Source organism: Ursus maritimus, unplaced genomic scaffold (assembly GCF_017311325.1).
Source record: "Ursus maritimus isolate PB19 unplaced genomic scaffold, ASM1731132v1 scaffold_23, whole genome shotgun sequence".
Lineage (NCBI taxonomy): Eukaryota > Metazoa > Chordata > Mammalia > Carnivora > Ursidae > Ursus > Ursus maritimus.
The window spans coordinates 34485124-34504053 of record NW_024424786.1 but is presented as its reverse complement, the minus strand read 5'-3'; the positions used below and the strand labels follow the sequence as shown (position 1 = coordinate 34504053).

Below are 18930 nucleotides of genomic sequence, written 5' to 3'. Positions count from 1 at the left end.
CCCTCAGGCGCTCGCTGTCAGCACGTCCCGGTGCAGGAGGGTGGCGGGGCCTGCGGCGGTAAGAGGGCAAGAGGGGGTGGCTGCAAAGCCCGTGCGGCCGGGCGTGGTGGTGACGGTAAGCCCTGAATTCGGGCCTCCGGGAGTCCCACGCTCCGTTCCCAGAAACCTGCGCGCCGAGACGTCTCTCTTCAAAGGAGTTGGGCCGGGGCACCCAGAGCGCGCGGGACGCCCAGCATTGCAGGGCCTTCCCTGAAGCCCGGCTTTCCCCGCCAACCCCGATTCCTCGATTCTGGACGGGGAGACGAACCCTCAGGCCGTTGGCCCACCTGACTTGCTTTGCTAAACCTTCCCGTGCGAGGCTGGACTTCGGGAGGAAGCAAGGCAGGCTGGACAGAAGACCCAAGTACAAAGAGGTCGGCAAGCGCAATTCTGACGGCAGAGCTCTTCCAGGTTGGGTCTGGAGGCAAGGCCGGTGCTGGTGGGTTGGGAAGCTTCCCCAGAGCCTCTGTTTGGGACCTTGCAAGAGCAGCCATTCTCTGCCCCCATCTCTCTGGCTGAAATAGGAATTGAGCCTACCCCTTCTTTTTTTTTTTTTTTTTTTTTTTAAGATTTTTTTATTTATTTATTCGACAGAGATAGAGACAGCCAGCGAGAGAGGGAACACAAGCAGGGGGAGTGGGAGAAGAAGAAGCAGGCTCATAGCGGAGGAGCCTGATGTGGGGCTCGATCCCATAACACCGGGATCACGCCCTGAGCCGAAGGCAGACGCTTAACCGCTGTGCCACCCAGGCGCCCCTGAGCCTACCCCTTCTTAATTAACCTTTCCACTCTTTTCTTTCCTCATAGTTTGCCGGGAACTGTTCAGATCCTCGGTGCCACCTGACAGAAAACTGTATGCCAGGAAAGGAACACCAGCTGTGCAGTGAGTGTGGGGGTTTCAGTGCAAAAAGCTGGAAATGGAGTAAGCCTGAATTCAGAATATCCAGCTTTTATCAGGAAGGGTAGAATGCTTAATTATCCCTGCTCCATTGGTAGCCAGGCAATTAACCAGACTGACAAACTTAAAGGCCAGATTCTTTGCCAGTTTCCAGGCCTCATTAGGCTCGCTTTGGTCAAGAACATCTGAAGCAAGGGTGGCGGTGTCCTTATTTCTGTGAGAGACTTTCCCACCAAGTCCAGCACCTGCTTTTCTTTACTGTGCACCCTCTGCTGGTTAGTGTGATGGAGTGAGCTCAAAGAAAAGAAGGTGTGGACAACTTCCTAGGGAATTTCCTATTCAGTGTTGTTTCTTTAAAAGTGTTAAATTGGGGCGCCTGGGTGGCTCAGTTGGTTAAGCATCTGCCTTCGGCTCAGGTCCTGATCTCTAGGTCCTGGGATCGAGCCCCACGTTGGGCTCCCAGCTCAGCTGAGAGTCTGCTTCTCCCTCTCCCTCTGCCTCTCCCCCTGCTTGTGCTGTCTCTTTCTCTCTCTCAACTGAATAAATAAAATCTTTTTTTAAAAAATGAAGTGTTAAATTGAGGATTATACCTACGGAACTCAGAAATGTGTTGCTCAGGAAGAATATGAGTTGTCAGCACTGCAGGCGTTGAGTCTCATTGGTAATGTGAATGAAGAAGGTTTAAGGAGAACAACAATAGCTACCATTTTAGAAGTGATAGTTATATGTGCCAGGCACTCACAGTGCTAAGCAATTTTACCTGCATTGACTCATTTAATCTTTAAAACAGCCCTACCAGGTAAGTACTGTTATCATTACCATTTCATAGATGAGAAAAGTGAGACTCAGAAAAGTTAGGTCATTTGCCTGAGATTATACAGCTAAGCTAATAAATAACAGAGCTGAGATTCAAATCTACACTTGCTTCTAAGCTCCCGCATGTAACCACTATGATATTCTTTCTTGAGAGACCTTTGGCACAATTTCTGGGCTTATGGTAACTCAGCTCATGGCTATTATCTCCAACTTTCAAGATTTTCCTACCATTTCAAAGACAAAAAAATTAGGTACAGCCATTGTTCTGAAATATACTTTCTCATCCACAGGAATCCGATCTGTGAAAACCTAGAAGGTTTAAGAGACCAACATGTGCTCTCCTGCCAGTTCCAAAATCCTATACAGGAATCCCCGGTTTCTCCGGTTAGCTTTTCTGCAGCTTCATCACCAGCAACAGACTGGTGTATTCTGTGATGTCCTTCTGCAGGCAGAAGGTAAGACACTAGTGGGGACTCAATTGAAAAGTCACTATAGAATACTCTCTATAGACTAAGATAAAATGAGCCCAGGGTCAGGGAGTAGAACACAAAACCAAGAAGATGTATTATTGCTCCTGTGAACTATAAGTTATTTGGTAAAGAGCTGTTTGTTTCTAGGACAGTTACTGTTTCCAAGAGTGAAAATGAGACTGTGCTCTTTTTCTCTTAAAAAATGTAAGTGAGGGGATGCCTGGGTGGCTCAGTTGGCTAGGCATCTGCCTTCAGCTCAGGTCACGATCTCAGAGTCCTGGAATCGAGCCCTACGTCGGGCTCTCTCCTCACTGGGGAGTCTGCTTCTCCCTCTCCCTCTGCTCCTCCCTGTGCTTGTTCTCTCTCGCTCACTACTCTCTCTCTCAAATAAAATCTTTAAAAAAAAAATGAAAGTAGGGGCACCTGGGTAGCTCACATGGTTAAGCAACTGCCTTCGACTCAGGTCATGATCTCCGGGTCCTGGGACTGAGCCCTGTGTGGGGCTCCCTGCTCAGCAGGGAGTCTGTTTCTCCCTCTCTCTCTGCCCCTTCCCGCCAGTTGGTTCTCTCTCTCTCTCAAGTGAATAAATAAAATCTTTTTTAAAAATGAAAGTAATGTAAAGTTTAGTAAGTATAGAAATTCTGTAAAGGGTGGATAATAATAATGTAACAGGATGGGGGCGCCTGGGTGGCTCAGTCGTTAAGCGTCTGCCTTCGGCTCAGGTCTGGGATGGAGCCCTGCATCAGGCTCCCTGCTCAGCGGGAAGCCTGCTTCTCCCTCTCACTCCCCCTGCTGGTGTTCCCTCTCTCGCTGTGTCTCTCTCTGTCAAATTAATAAATAAAATCTTTAAAATAATAATATAATAATGTAGCAGGATGATCGTGAAGATGGAGTTAATATACACATGGCACTTAGAACAAATGCTTTAAGGTACTAAGCACAATGTAAGTGTTAGACAATACCATTATACATTTTCCCATTTTCTTGCCAAGCTGTTGCTTAATTTTTCTCATCTTCAGATTGATGGTTTTTGTTGTTTGTTGTTAGACCTAAAAACATACAGTCTATTTCCACCCATTTCCTTTACACTTGGAATGTTCAATCAGTATAAAGTAGAGCCTGGTATCATGTATTTTTGTTGGTTTTTTAAGTAGGCTCCATCCCCAGCATGGAACCCAGTGCGGGGCTTGAACTCATGACCCTGAGATCAAGACCTCAGCTGAGATCAAGAGTTGGACCCCTAACCAGCTGAGCCACCCAGGCACCCTGAGCCTGGTATCCTATAAAAAGCCCAAGACTAGGAGTCTAAGTCTTAGCTTTGTTACTTAGAAACTAAGTGACAAATGGGCAAGTCCCTCTTCATCTCTCTGGAGCTCAGTTTCTTCATTTATAAAAAAGAATTATGACAACCAACATCGTGTAGCACTCTACAGTTTGCAGAGTACATACAGTATAGTGTCTCATTTGATTTTTACAACAGCCTTGTGAGATAATGTTATTTGGTTCCAGTTCTAGAGATGAGTGAATTGAGGCTTAGGGAGTTAACTGACTTGCCTGTTGGTTCTCTTAGTAAGTACGGAGTTGGGATTCATCCCTTAATTCAAGGTAAAAAAAAAAATCAATTGCCTATTGTATGTTAGAACAGTGTACTAGCATGGGCATACAATATATAAGAAGATAAAATCCCTCCTTGTATGGAAATCATGTAAAGGGGAGAGAGACCCTGATAACCAGTGGATCCAAGTAACTGCAATACAATAAATAACGTTGGAGTAAGTAAAGGCTGATACAGGAGCACAAGAGAGGGGCACCTTCCCAGACGTGAGGAGGTTGGGGGACAGAGGTTAGGGTGATTTTCTAGGAGAAAATAACCTCTTAGTGGAAATCTGGAGGACAAATGGGAGTAGGAGGAAGTGGGGAAAGATTTTTCCAGGCAGAGAGAACAGCATTTACAGAGATTTAGATATGACCAAGGATTTGTGAGTGGTTCACTGTGGCTAGAGGGCAGACTCTAAGAAGTGTATTGATGAGAGATAGGGCTAGAGAAATTATCAGCAATGTGTGAGGTCTGAAGTGTTATGCAAAGGAAGTAGGTCTTGTCCTCGGAACATTGGGAAATATATTTTTTTAAAGATTTATTTATTTTTTTTAAGAAAGAGTGTGTGCAAGCAGGGAGGGGGAGAGGGAGAGGGAGAGAATCTCAAGCAGACTCCCTGCTGAGTGTGGAGCCTAATGCAGGGCTCAATCCCATGACCCTGAGATCAGGACCCAAAGCGAAACCAAGAGTCAGACACTCAACCGACTGAGCCACCCAGGCGCCCTGGGAAATGTATTTAAAGGTATTAAGAAGGAGGTCATGATCACATACCTACTTTAGAAATAGCACTTGGGCTGCATGAGAAGAATTATTGTTGTTGAGCCCAGGTAAGAGGCCATTTTGGAATCCAGGAGAGGGAATGGTGGCCTAAAACTAAGGCATTGAGAATAGAGAAAAATGCATGGTTTATAAACAAAAAGAATTTACAAAACTTGGGGCAGTTAAGGGCATAGGCTCTGTAACCAAACTCCCTGGGTTCAAATCCTCTCCCTGTGACTTGCTAACCGTGTAATTGTGATGGTTATATTACTTAGCTATGCCACAATTTACTCATCTGTAATAACAGGTACTTCACAGGATTGTAGTGAAGAGTAAATGCATGAATACTGGTAAAACCCATACTTCGTACATTACATGGTATGCAATAAGGACTCAAGAAATAGTAGCTTTTTATTTATTTATTTTTTATAGATTAACGTTTGTGGGGCGCCGGGCTGCTCAGTCAGTGCAGCATGCAACTGTTGATCTCAGGGTTTTGAGTTCAATCCCCATGTTGGGTGTAGAGGTTACTTAAAAATAAATAAATAAAAATTCATGTTAGATTAGATGCAGTGGGTAAAGGAGAACAATCAAAGATGACTTGTAGTTTCCAGACTTGAGCAGCTGGGTAAAGTAGATAATTATTTTGAAGTAAGAAACAGGAGGTTTGGGGGTTAGGGAATGGAGTTCACTTTCTAGAAAGGTTGATGCAGGCTATGGCATGTTTAGTGTATCATGGAAGAAGGTATCTCGGCAGAGGTAGGACCTGGGAGTCAGCAGCAAGCCTTTGGAAATCGAAGCCATGAGAGAGACTGAGATTGCCAGGGAAGTGCCCATAAAGAAGGTGGCTGAGGATAGACCACTGCCTGGTAGGCAGTGCCTAAGAGAGTCAGGAAGGAATTGAACCCTGAATTGTGTACATCCGAAGCTCACATTCTATTACAAACAGCTTCTATAAAATTTTTTAAACCCTTATGTGAGTCTAAAAACAAATTTGATCCCCTCCTTTCTGTCAAACAATGAGTATACCTCAGTGAGCAAGACAGATATAGTCTCTGTCCTCCTACAGCTTCACTTCAGTGAAGGATGGTGGACACTTACAATACACATAGCTAAATGCTCTGATAGCTAGAGTACATCTCTGTGCCCTGGAGCACCTAACCTAGGCTTGAGGTGGGGTGGGGAAAGACTTTCTGAAAGAAGTAATGTCCAAACTAGATTTTAGGGGTTTTGTTTTTAAGATTTTATTTGTTTGATTTTATTTATTTGTTTAAGACAGAGAGAGACCACGAGCAGTGGGCAGAGGGTCAAAGGGAGAGGAAGCAGACTCCTCGCTGAGCAGGGAGCCTGATGTGGGAGTCAATCCCAGAATTCTGAGATCATGACCTGAGCGGAAGGCAGATGGTCAACGGACTGAGCCACCCAAGGGTCTCCTAAACTAGATTTTGAAGGATAAAACGGAGTTAGGTAATGACAGAAGGTTCCAGGCAGACAGAAGGAACAAATTTCTCCTATTTGAACTTCCACAGAGGAAAATTGAGAGAAGGGACAGCACATCTGGGTAGTAAGGACTCTGCTTAGCCCATGTACATGCCAATCTGCATGAGATGACAGTGTCTGGATTTCCTTCCAGGTGAGGCAGTCCCAGCTCATTGCTGCATCCTCTCAGCCTGCAGCCCCTTCTTCACAGAGCGCCTGGAGCGGGAGAGGCCAGCCCAGGGTCGGAAGGTGGTGCTGGAGCTGGGGGGCTTGAAAATCAGGACACTCAGGAAGCTGGTGGACTTTTTGTATACCTCAGAGATGGAAGTATCTCGAGAAGAAGCCCAGGATGTGCTTTCTGCTGCCCGTCAGCTCCGTGTATCTGAGCTGGAATCCCTTCAGCTAGAGGGTGGGAAGTTGGTGAAGGCCCCGCAGGGCCGAAGACTGAACCGGGAGTGCTTACAGCCTCCAAGTGCTGCACCGATCTCCGCCAGGGTGGTGGCATCCAGCCGCCGCCCTCGGACTCCACTGCCTGCAACCCAGACTCCTTGTCCTCTTGGGCCGGTGAGATTGAAGTCCTCGGGGAAGGAGGAGGGGCCCCTGGAGAAAAGCAACCGACAGAATGCAGAGAACTTGTCTGGCAATCTGCTCAAGAAGAAGGCCAGAGCTTGCCCAACTCCACAAGAAAAAAGCTCTTCACCATCAAGTCACAGTCAGGGGCCAAGAGAGAATAAGAGTGACCCTGCCCTTGCTCCTACAGCACTTTCCCCACCCAGTCTGTATCCCTCTGTGGATGAGCGGCTGCTGCCCAGAAAGATCAGACTGAGTCGCTCGAAGCCATCTCCTGATATCTGTACATCCCAGCCTTCCAGCATGGTAAGTGGACCCAGCTCAGTACCCACAGCCCCTGGCCGGCGTCTTTGGCGGCAGAAGAGTATAAATAAAGTACCAGAGGACAAGGAGAAACCAGGGAGAGCTAGTCCTCTGCAGAGCGTCCCAAGCCCATCTGGCCTTGGAAAGACAAGTGGGAGCAAGAAGCGGAGCCCTGAAGTCAGGGCACCAAACTCAGACTCTGCAGAAGAGGGGCAGGTGGGAAGAGTGAAACTTCGGAAGATTGTCAATGGGACGTGCTGGGAGGTGGTACAAGAGCCTCCCCTCAAAAACTCTCCAGGGAGCCCTCAGATCCCAGAACCTCAGTACTCAGAAGAGGCTGCTGTTACTGAACCATCCTCCCTTAACGAGCAGGAGCAGGAGCCGTCATCTGCTCAGGTAGACCTGTGTCAGGCCTCCCCGGTGTGCTCTAGGCTACAAGACATTCTGCTGTCTGCTAGCTGCTCCCCAGAACACCCGGTGGTCAAGTCTGAGTTCGGGTCCAGTCTAGAACTGGTAGGGAAGGAACCCGGGTTGGATATTGACTGCAGCGAGCCCTACGCATTTGACCCAGCCCTGCTGGGGCAGCCCTGCGAAGCTGAAGAGTACCGCATCACAAGCGCTGCGGCCACAAGTGAGCTGGAGGAGATCCTGGACTTCATGCTGTGTGGCTCAGACATTGAGCCCCCCATAGGGTCTCTGGAAAGTCCCGGAGCCGAGGGCTGCAGGACCCCTAGCTATCACCTGACAGAAACCAGAAAGAACTGGATTGAAGGGGAGGAATGGTGTTTGCCAGACATGGAACTCTGGCCCAGGGAGCTTATGGGACTGGAAAAGGAACCTGTTGGTGAGAACAAAGAGCCAATTGAATCCCTTAGTCCCCTTGTCATAGCCTCTGAGGTGAGTGAAGGGGAGGTACTTTCTGTAGGAGGCTCTTGGACTCCAGATCTAGAAATTACCAGTTCCCAACCACTGGATAGTCAGAGAGGTGAGCTTCATATTGACTCTCTTGACCTTCCCCAAAGGTCCCATGAGGACCTCTCCCCTCCCTGTTCAAACTGGATGGACACTAGGCCAGAAGTGTCCCTAAGTATGGATGAGGTATTATATCCTGCTCCAGAGGCAGGCAAGGAGGTACTTGGCACCTCTGAGTTGTTGGACCCACTTTCTGCCAGCTCCGAAGAGGAAGAGATTGATGTGGTGGACTGGACATCCGAGGGGAGGCTGGTGCCCACTGGTATTCCCTCTGTGTGGCCCGACCCTTCCTCAGAGTCAGACACAGAGGTGGACATACTAACGTAGAACAGAAGTGCAGGTTAGGGGCAGTGGGAGGGTGGGAAATGTTGGCCAGCAAAAGGGGTACTGGCAGAGGCTAGCACGTGCCCTGTCCTCCTAGCACAAGAGGCAGGTGTACTCCTAGTTCTCTTTAGGTCCCTTCCTCTCCCCAGGCTTTGGGAACCAGGCAAAAGTAGTACCATGGGTACAAAATTATGAACTTGAACCATCTTATTTCTTTGTAATCTATGTTCCAGTTAGTGATAAACAAGTGAAACTATAAACTGTGTGGTACCCGACTCTACTGAGTCATAAATAACAGCCAACACCAGGTCTCCTAAGTTGAGAAGCATCTAGTCACTGCTAATTCAATAATAAATGAGAAGGAGTACCCTCTGAGAAACAGAAAATGTTCCAGAAGGTGTGCAACAATGCTGGGGTGGAACAAGTGGGTACGAGTGACGACATTTTCCCATACCTAATGTGTGTGGCTTATTCAGTCCAATATGGGGTCTAGCCAAACCTCTGCAGGGGCCAAAAAAACATAACTTCCAACATCACTTCCAAGAAGTGAGTTGAAAAAGACAGATGCTTTTTTAAAAAAAATAAATTTACTTTTTTTCCCCCTACAGTTTTTGCAAGTATTTCACATTATCTACCAGAGAACCTAGGAGCTCCAGGTTAATTTGTGACCTCAGAATATGAAAAATACAAGGGGAGCCAATCCCACAAAAGGCTGGCTTTGTCCATTTCTTACCATAAGATTTAAGTTTTACTTTATTATTCAAATACTTTATTTCAACTTTTATTAAACGAAATCCAAGAACTTTTCAATGTCTTAGTAGAGGGTTGCCTCACAACTGAACCATCCTTTCTGGAGGGAAGAAACCATGGCTTCAGGTACATGACTGAAGTTTGGCCATGTTCCATCATAAATGTTCCAACATCACCAGGGACAGGAGGCTGTAAACATGACGGGGAAAAAAAAAGGTTAGAGAAGGTCCAGGCAATCCTAAAGGCTGAAGAAGCTGTGCCCTCCACCCTAGAATCCACAAACCCAGGAGAGTTCAAGGATTGCATCCTCCCCCACATTTCACTCAGCAAGCACTAGGGATAAAGACCAGTCAAATGCTTGGGGCCACAAGTGACATACTGTAGTTTTCACATAGGAATAACAGAAAACATACTAGGAACAAAAACACAAGAAATTAGGGTAGGCGTAAGCACACCTCAGGGCGGTTACACAGGTTGTGCCCGTACAAGGGGAAAAAAATATATAAAAAGTGCCCATGATTTTAACTCACAAAAGAGGAAACCGGTGGGATTTACACCACCATTAAGGAACAAAACAACTGCCAACAGGTGTGCAAAATAAATTTTTTAACATACAAATAGGGTCCGTACCCCTCCCCCCCGCCAGGGCAATAACCGCATCTTCAAAGGGCACAAATTGCATTTCTATAGTCATTCATATTATGATCAGCGGCCTAATAGCTTAGCTCAAAAACAGTGAAACATGCCATCAGCAAAGGGCACACTAAGAGGAAACATTTTACTGCCGATTTCTATTTCTCCTACCAGCAGGAAGGGGAAATCTTGAGCAAGAAAAGAGTTACAAGTTGTAGATCCTGTATGAAATGAGAGGGCTGTAAGGGCTGCTTCGCAAATACCCCCAATCCACCCCTACCCCCGCTTCAAACCTCAGCGCGAGGACTTCTGCCCGAAACACTCTACGAAAGGTGCTTCTTCAGCTCCTCCACCACCTCTTGAGGCTCCGGGAACTTGAGTTTGCGTGGGGGCCCCTTCTTAATCCCAGTCCAGAGCTCCACACCTGGGGGAAGACCGAGGAAGCGAAGTCACTCTGGAATGCACCAGCATGCCCCCCACATGCCGAGGTGCCCGCGGGCTGAGACCAGCGCCTCCCGCCTGCTCCCGGGCCCGCACTCACTGCTGCCATCGGGGCGCAGCAGCGTCACCTCGAAGCTGCCCCTCCGGGGCTTGGCAGGATTCACCTCCACGAGAAGCTCCGGGGTCTCCAGGCGCAGCGCCTGGCTCAGGGCCGCGGCGTTGCGCCCGTAGACGCGTCAGCTCGTGCTAGGGAGAGATGGGGAAGGTCAGAGGCTGGGGCCTTGGCCTGTGACGCCCTGGCCCGCCTCCCCGGGCCTCTCCAGGCCCCTCACCAATGCTCGATCACGACGGTCGCCTCCTCCACTGCCTTCCGGCCGCCCGCCGGCTTCTCCTGTTTCGCCGCCACCGCGACTACCGCCACCTCGGCCTTCCGCTTCCTCCCGCGAGAAGCCATGTCGCCTGGAGCCCGACCGGGAGCCGAGCCGACCTGGAACTCGGGGCTCCAAACCACACGCCACAGAGCCCGCCGCCGGCACAAAGCGTCTCCCTACGCTGCGCAAAGCGTGGCGGGGCGCACACGTGGTCCGGAGGCGGGGTCCCTGGGCACAACCATTTAGCCCCCGGCGGTGGGGGGGGGCGGCGCTCCCTGGGCACAACCATTCTGCTCGCGGCGCGGGGGAGGCACGGGGAGCCCCAGACCCGACCACCCGCGCTTGCCGAGGGGCGCGGACTAGGCAGCTCTGAAACAAGCCTGGCTTCCTACAGGCGTTTCTGTAAGCCTCCGTCGGGGGCAATAGCGTGGACCACGACACACAAACCCCATCCCCGCCGCCACACCTGCTCCCTGGAAACCGCGGACCAATCCCAAACCAAACCCACAGCCTAACTGGGCGAGGCAGTAGTCTGGGATTGCGGTAACTAGCCTTCCCCGACTCTCCCTGATCCTGGGAACCAGCGCTGGGCAGTTGGAGAAACTCAGCAGACGGTACTCTGAAGTTGAGGTAGAGGAGGTAGGCGTTTCCTCTGCGATGGCCAGGCTTCTCCCATAGGCGAGCAACACGCGAAGGCGCAAACAAAAGGCAATCCCAGTTTCTTTATTATGGAAAACCATCACCCGGGTGTTGGGAGTAGGTGGGAGAGTAAGTGAAACCCCGTTCCTGCCCAAGGGCTTTCTCCCGGAGGCCCCACCACACAAAGGAATGTCTCAAACCTATTCCCCTTCCTCCCAAACTCCAAAAAATAGGGGGATTATTCAATATTATCTTCAATGAGTACACTCAGTGGTTAAAGGTGTCTCCTTGGGACCAGTGACAAAATTAGCCTTATACTTTTTAATGAAGGCCACAGACCAAGCCAGAAGTGCCTAAAGAAGCAAGGGTCCTTGAGGGAGAAACCCTAGCGCAGCCTCCATATACAGGCATCTTCTGTTAGGCTGAATCTAATGTAAGCAGACTGTGTAGGTCCACTAAGAGGGATGAAAACACAGCATGGAGGAGACATGTGAGTGGTGAACAGTAACTGATACACTGACCCAAGCTGGAGGGAAAGCATTATCTCATCCATTGTAGATTTCTCCCTTCTTCCAGTGAAAGTTTGGCCACAGCAGTGGAGGCCGTCCTGAAGGGTGCCTGTCAGTTCCCTGGAAGCCTCTTTAAAATCAGAAGCAGCACCCTGCCCCACTCAGGGGTAGCCAAAGGAGAAAACATAAATAAAAGGCCCAGGCCTCACGAAAGGCTTATGGTTACAGGAGGGGCAGGGCCTCAAAGGTGAGGAAGCACTGACAAGGCAGGCATTCTATTTGTCCTTCTTGCTTTCCCCATCTGGCGCTTCCGTGGGGGTTGAGGCCACAGGCTGCTCCTCGGGGATATTATCTCCAGCCTTTGATAGCTTCTTGGCCCGTTGATATAGTTCATTCAAGTTGAATTCTCGGATCACATTCTCCTGCACAAAAGAGGTACATACACACATCAGGGTTCTGGTTGGAGAGTTCTTACTGGGAAGTAAGAAGCATTTAGACATAGTCTAGGAAAGAAGGAAGGAGAGGACAGAAACCTACTCTAAACTAACTCTCCTTTTTTGGGTACCTGGAAGAGTCAACTCTGTGACAATCACGGTGCCAAGAGTTACAGCTACATTACTTAATGTCCTCTACAAAACAACCCTGGGACCCAAGTGTTACTCTCTCCAATTTACTGCTAAGGAACCTCAGGCCTACAGACTATACTGATGAGGGCCTCTGAGACTGAATCTTAATAACTGTTCCCCTGTACTAGGAGTGCTGGCACATGGTAGAAGCACAACAAATTTGCTGAGTGAATTCACGAATGAAATATGGTAACCAGTCCACACTCTCAGAACTAGTGGGCCAAGTGGCAGAGCCAGGAATCAAACCCAGGTTGGGCTCCAAAGCCCACCACTGTTCTACACCCTTCTCCAAACCACTCGCTCACTCTTTCAGATACCTCAGAGAAGGTCCAAGAGACAGCTCGTCCTTTCTTGTCAATCTGTGGCCGCCGCATGACCTCCTTGCCACCTTGGAATAGGATCAGGGTAGGGAGCTGCTTGGTGAGGGGCGACGTGCTCACTTTGTACCTACAGGGCCCAGAAAGTACTCTGTAAATGCATCTGTCCACATCACTCCAAGTGATTTACTGCTCAGACCCTCTGTCCAGGCCCTTACATACCGCGTACTAACATCAGTGTAGCGTCCAACGTCCACCTTCCCAAAATTTAGCCCTGTACAGTTGTACCTAAGAAAAATATATTATTTAACACACTGAAAGAAGAGAATGGATCAAGGGAAGTGGAAATACAGATATTTGGAGAGAGAGGGGAAAACGCCTTTGGTTGCAATGTACAAAAATCAAGGCCAAAAACAATGCGAGGGAAAGTACAGCACCTCTGCTTCCATCATCCGTCCCTGTGCAGTACTCACTTGAGGGAGAGGTCGGCATAGATGGGAGCAAACGACTGGCAGTCATTAGACCAATTGGCAAAGAACTCCACGATCCAAGTGACCCGCTTGTCCCGCTCTAGCTCTTCCTGCCACACACAGGGAAGAAACGGTGAGCTGCATCACAGAGGCTCCCAGAAGGTTCAGACCTGAGCATCTATTCCTCGCCCTGGTTTTCCCTCCCCCGTCTCCCTCGCTCCAGTCATGAACCTCAGTGCCCTTGACTTCCATTCTGAAGCAGTTACTCCTAGTGAGTTAAAAGCACAACTATAAAATCACCCACAAGGGACCCAAGAAACAGGGAGAGAGGAAGAGAACTCACATCAATGGTTTTATCATCGAAGTACTTGATGTACTCAGGGCCCATATATAGGGGAGGTTTGCACGTCATCAGGAACACTAAACACGGAAAAAAGATGTCAGGGGAAGCATATAAGGCCTGCAGCAGGGGTTTACTTTCAAACCAACTCAAAGATTTTAGGCACCAAAGAATACACTTTGTGGACATACGCAGACCACTGACACATTTCCTTCCTCTTAAAGTTACTGTGGATTCCTATCACCTGGGCCACATACATAACTAATTAGGTACAAGATATGGAAGAAGGGTGAGGAGAGACCTGTCTGGGGTTGGAATTTGGTTCCCACCACCAGTCTCCTTACCTATGCAGAGTGTGATGTAAAGCAGGCCCATGCGAATATCCAGACGGAAGAAAAGGATTGCATTGGCCACTTTACTAAACATGAAGATGTTGCCTATATGTTGCTCCACAGTGACTGAAACACAAAGATGTCACAGGTCAGGCTGGGTGGCACACTCCTATATCCTGTTTGTCACTCTTCCCGTGGTGCTTTGAAATGGGAGAGGGGGAAGAGGATAAAAGTCCGAGATCAAATTCGGCCCCGGCATGGAATGAGGGACTCATTCACCAAATAATGCCCTTCTCGTGACCAGACTGCAAGCAGCTCCGGAGGGCGGGAGGCCTAAGCTCGAGAGACCGAGGAGCAGCTGAACTTACTGGACCTGCGGTTCTTCATCATCACAATGGCACTGAGGAACATCAGGATCTCTACTTCTCTCTGGAACAGAATCAAAGTGACAGAAATGCCATAAACACAGAGGCTTTGAGTGGGTAAGGGAGCCAGATATGGACTAAAAACCAACAGAGATCCAAACTGGGAATGGTACCAGCAAAGAAGTAACCGCAGTCGGCGAAGATGCAGTGGGACGAACACCAGTCAGGCTCTACCCCAGCCACAAACTGGCTGGTGCCCTTCGGCAGATCACTGAACCTCTGCGCCTTGGTTTCCTCGGAGAACAATTTCTGTCTCAAACGGTTACTGTAAGGAGTAAATGAGCTACTGCGTATGAAAGAATTGCATAAAGCCTAATACCATATAATACCGTAAGACAGTATTACCAACTCAAAATTAAACAAAATAAATAAAACTTTCCCAGGAAAACTTCCTCTGTAATACTCCATTAATACAATAGCTGGCTATTCCATTTCTGGAGTTTTGTTTACATTAAACCCTTCCTCTCCATCCAATATTCATAGTGATAAAACATGCACCTTTAATAGGATCTGAGAGCTGAAGGGGGCCTCTCAGAGCTTTAGAAGGCCCTTCAGTACCTGGAGCTTCCAGTTCTTTCTTACTTTCTAGACTCTAAGGTCTGTGAGACAGACAATAATCATGACAAAGAAACAAGGTAACTTCAAAGAGTAAAGACTGCGATGCGTAACAAGGACCCTGTGAAAGAAAGCATGGGAAGGGGGGGGCACTAGAGTCTAGATGGTCCGAGGCCTTCCAGACCTTTCTGTTTACAATACAGGAACCCAAATCACTATTTCACACAGAACCAATCAACTAAAATTTACACCTAGAAGTCAGGGACTTCAGGTTCTGGGTTTTTAGCATCAATCTCCAACAAAAAGTATCGACTGGCTTTAGCAACAGACATGTAAAGTGGGGGTAAGGGAATATGACAGACCTTACTAAATATACCTGAACAGAAAGCAGCACATTTTCACAAATGAAATTGGGTTAGAACTGGCACTTAACAAACGTGGAGGATGAACTTAAAAGAAAAAAAAAAAAAAGGATCTGTGGTCAAGCAGGAGACCAAATGTAGGAATGAAAGGAAAAGTGTTTAAAGACAGTGGGTCAAAGGCAAAGACTGGCTTCGTGTACTCCCGGCCCCGTTTGTGTCCTCCTGGGCGCACTGCAGCTGGGCTCGCAGTCCGCTTGCACCGAAGCAGCACTGTGCAACTAGCGTTCCTGCATGGGACGGGAGTGGAAGCGATGCGCCACGTCTGCGCCGGTAAGCAAGCGCATGTCCTCGCATTCCAGCTTCCCGTCCTCGTCTGCTAGCCGGCTGATGATGGCATGACCCTAAGGCCATAGGGGGAAGCAGAATGAGCTTGGGTTCCAGACAAACGGTATGAAGCAGAGTCCCTTTGGTTATTCTGCCTGTTTGTTCCCTGTTTTTAACCCTTTTATTGTAGAAAATTTCAAACATACATAAAAATAGGATACTAAAAGGTAGCAGAATGTGCCCCCCCAAAATATGCTACTTTGGATTATTCTGCATAGTAATTTTGAGCCTAAAAGCAATTAAGAAGTAGATACAAGAGGGGCACCTGGGTGGCACAGCGGTTAAGCGTCTGCCTTCGGCTCAGGGCGTGATCCCGGCGTTCTGGGATCGAGCCCCACATCAGGCTTTTCCGCTATGAGCCTGCTTCTTCCTCTCCCACTCCCCCTGCTTGTGTTCCCTCTCTCGCTGGCTGTCTCTATCTCTGTTGAATGAATAAATAAAATAAAATCTTAAAAAAAAAAAAAAAAAGAAGTAGATACAAGAAAAGCTCCTTGCCCTCCATTGGTCTAAAAGCAAGACATAATTTTTTTTTTTAGATTTTATTTATTTATTTGAGAGAGAGAGCGCTCGCACACGTGCACCTGGGCACAGGTGTGAGGAGGGGCAGAGGGGGAGGGAGAGGGAGAGAATCTGTGCTGAGCTCAGGGCCCCACTCGGAGCTCGATCTCACAACCCTGAGATTATGACCTGAGCCAAAACCAAGAGTCGCAAGATTAACTGACTGAGCCACCCAGGTGCCCTGAAGCAGGACATAAATTTTTTAAAGTATTCCTCTAACCCTCTCTACCAGGAAGGACAAAAGTTAATCAAGGGAGACAATTTTAGACCCTATCAGCCTGGAGACAGCACCAGAGGAAACTAACATAACAAACGAGACCCTTTATCTACCATGAGTTTACCTTCCCACAGTTTGCCGTCCTTGGACGCCTAAAACTTCTTTCCTTTGTCCAGCCATTTCTCCAAAAATGTATTGCTCTTTGTAAGGATGGATATATGCCAGAGTTCTAATCCACCTCTGAGTTAATTCATTTTCCCTGGGTCTTTCCCATGCATGTATGAGGTATACATGTTAATAAACTTGTTTATCTTTTGTTTTTAATCTTTTATTACAGGGGTTTCAGGCAAGACCTCAGAAAGGTAGAGGAAAAATTAATTTTCTCCCCTACAATACTTTAATAAATCCCTACTACTCAGATTTAACAGTAACATTTTGCCAAAACAATTCATCTATGCTACCCACTTTTTTTTGGAGAAACTTAAAGCAAATTCTAACTATATCATTTCACCTGCAAATACTCCAGTGTGTATCTCTTACAGATAAGGACTTTTTTTTTTTTTAAGGGGGGGGAGGGGCAGAGGGAGAGGGAGAGAGAGAATCTTACTCAAGCTCCACACCCAGCCCACGCTGGGCTCCATCTAAGGACCCTGAGATCATGACCTGAGCCAAAATCAAGAGTTGGATGCTTGGGGCGCCTGGGTAGCGCAGTCGTTAAGCGTCTGCCTTCGGCTCAGGGCGTGATCCTGGCGTTCCGGGATCGAGTCCCACATCGGGCTCCTCGGCTGGGAGCCTGCTTCTTCCTCTCCCACTTCCCCTGCTGTGTTCCCTCTCTCACTGGCTGTCTCTCTGTCACATAAATAAATAAAATCTTTAAAAAAAAAAAAAAAAAAAAAGAGTTGGATGCTTCACTGACTGAGCCACCCACGTGCCCCAAGGGCTTTTTTTTAAAAGAAGTTCCCCCCACACCACCCCCCGGTTTTTTCAAAAGTTTATTTGTTTTAGTTATCTCTACTCCCAATGAGGGGCTCAAACTCAAAACCCCAAGATAAAGAACTACATGCTCTTCCAACTGAGCCAGCCAGGCGCCCTGGGACTTTTTTGTTTTTAACAAACCAAAATACCATTATCACACTTAACCCAGTTAATAATTCCTTACTGTCGGGGCACCTGGGTGGCACAGCGGTTAAGCGTCTGCCTTCGGCTCAGGGCGTGATCCCGGCGTTATGGGATCGAGCCCCACATCAGGCTCCTCCGCTATGAGCCTGCTTCTTCCTCTCCCACTCCCCCTGCTTGTGTTCCCTCTCTCGCTGGCTGTCTCTATCTCTGTCGAATAAATAAATAAAATCTTTAAAAAAAATAATAATTCCTTACTGTCATTTAATACTTGGTCCTTATTCAAATGATCCCCATAATTTCAAATTGTCTTTGTGCAGTTTTTTGTTCAAATCAGGAACAAGCAAGCCAGATACACACAGTGCACTTGGCTTGTGTGTTTCTTTGGTCTTCCTTTACCTCTAAAGAATATCTGTTCTTCCTTTTTACCCCAGGCCACTTATCTGTTGAAGACATTGAGTCACCTGTACTCTTGACTTTCCCACTTTCTGGATTTGGCTGCTTGCAAACTTATGGTATGTGTTCTTCAGATGATGATTTTCTGTCTTCCATATTTCTTGTAAAGTGGCAATGAAATCTAGAGGCTTGAAGACAATGCTACACACTCCCCGTTGTATCTCTTCAGAGGACACATCAACCTTTGATCTGATGGTTTTAGCATGATTATTGCCTAGGTTTATTATTTCATTAGGGGTTGCTAAATGTTTTTGTTGTATGGTTGTTTTTTTTAGTAAGCTCTATGCCCAACGTGGGGCTTGAGCTCATGACCCTGACAAGGGCTGCATGCTCCACTGACTGAGCCAGCCAGGCACCTCTGCTAAATGATTTTTAAACTGTATCAATCCCTGGGACACCTGGATGGTTCAGTTGGTTAAGTGTCTGCCTTTGGCTCAGGTCATGATCCCAGGGTCCTCAGATCAAGTCCCGCATCCGGCTCCTTCCTCAGTGGGGAGCCTGCTTCTCCCTCTGCCTGGGGCTTCCCCTGCTTATGTTCTCTCTAATAAATAAATAAAATATTTAAAAAAAATAGATCTTATCAATCCTTCTATATTTATTAGCTCAAATTTGCCTATTAAGAAATCAACATTCCCTTGTCAATTATTTGGTTACTCTGAAAGACAATACATACAGGAAATGCAAAATGCTTCTTTCTTTCCAGTTAGAAATAAACTTTTGGGGGCGCCTGGGTGGCTCAGTCGGTTAGGCATCTGCCTTCGGCTCAGGTCATGATCCCAGGGTCCTGGAATCTAGCCCCACATCCCCACATTGGGTTTCCTGCTCAGCAGGAAGCCTGCTTCTCCCTCTCCTGCTTCCCCTGTTTGTGCTCTCTCTGTCAAATAAATAAATAAAATATTTAAAATAAATAAATAAACTTTTGTTATGTCACTGAAAATTCAAGGTTTACCTGTTATTTTATTTTTTATTTATTTACCTGTTATTGCTAACATTATTTACTTTAATATCCTAACTTCCCAGTCACTAAGGTAAATCAGTAAAACATGGATTTTCCAGGAAAACAAACACTGGTTATGAACTCTACGTAATTAATTTAAAAAAATTCTATCAGAGAAATAGTAAAATACAAAAAATTCCAGTATTTTGCATATTATTAAACAAGAGTATACAGAGAAATTAGTTATATAAAAGGTCCCTACACG

At 47.4% G+C, this 18930-nt stretch overlaps 3 protein-coding genes across 4 annotated transcripts in view; 1 reads left to right on the top strand and 2 right to left on the bottom strand.

Annotated features, from left to right (window-relative positions):
• The first annotated feature begins 2084 nt into the window (after positions 1 to 2084).
• Positions 2085 to 8851, top strand: BTBD18 (BTB domain containing 18). The gene is made up of 2 exons (XM_008694149.2): positions 2085 to 2208; positions 6213 to 8851. The coding sequence occupies exons 1-2, from the start codon at positions 2085 to 2087 to the stop codon at positions 8228 to 8230; spliced, it is 2142 nt and encodes a 713-aa protein (XP_008692371.1). The 3' UTR covers positions 8231 to 8851.
• A 141-nt stretch (positions 8852 to 8992) lies between these two features.
• On the bottom strand, positions 8993 to 10638 carry SELENOH (selenoprotein H). The gene is made up of 4 exons (XM_008694268.2): positions 10384 to 10638; positions 10152 to 10297; positions 9904 to 10034; positions 8993 to 9166 (listed from the first exon to the last, which is right to left on the bottom strand). The coding sequence occupies exons 1-3, from the start codon at positions 10503 to 10505 to the stop codon at positions 9934 to 9936; spliced, it is 369 nt and encodes a 122-aa protein (XP_008692490.2). The 5' UTR covers positions 10506 to 10638; the 3' UTR covers positions 8993 to 9166; positions 9904 to 9933.
• Positions 10639 to 11129: 491 nt separating this feature from the next.
• Positions 11130 to 18930, bottom strand: part of TMX2 (thioredoxin related transmembrane protein 2) — a 9502-nt gene continuing 1701 nt past the window's right edge. The window contains exons 2-8 of one of the 2 annotated variants that reach the window (XM_008694147.2): positions 14024 to 14084; positions 13668 to 13781; positions 13327 to 13403; positions 12987 to 13093; positions 12736 to 12801; positions 12514 to 12643; positions 11130 to 11992 (exon numbers count right to left, since the gene is read on the bottom strand). In XM_008694147.2, the coding sequence (XP_008692369.1) occupies positions 11846 to 11992; positions 12514 to 12643; positions 12736 to 12801; positions 12987 to 13093; positions 13327 to 13403; positions 13668 to 13781; positions 14024 to 14084 (702 nt within the window). In that variant the 3' untranslated portion in view covers positions 11130 to 11845. Of the gene's footprint in view, positions 11993 to 12513; positions 12644 to 12735; positions 12802 to 12986; positions 13094 to 13326; positions 13404 to 13667; positions 13782 to 14023; positions 14085 to 18930 lie in introns of those variants that run through there. The other variant, XM_040639133.1, reaches the window with a different exon arrangement.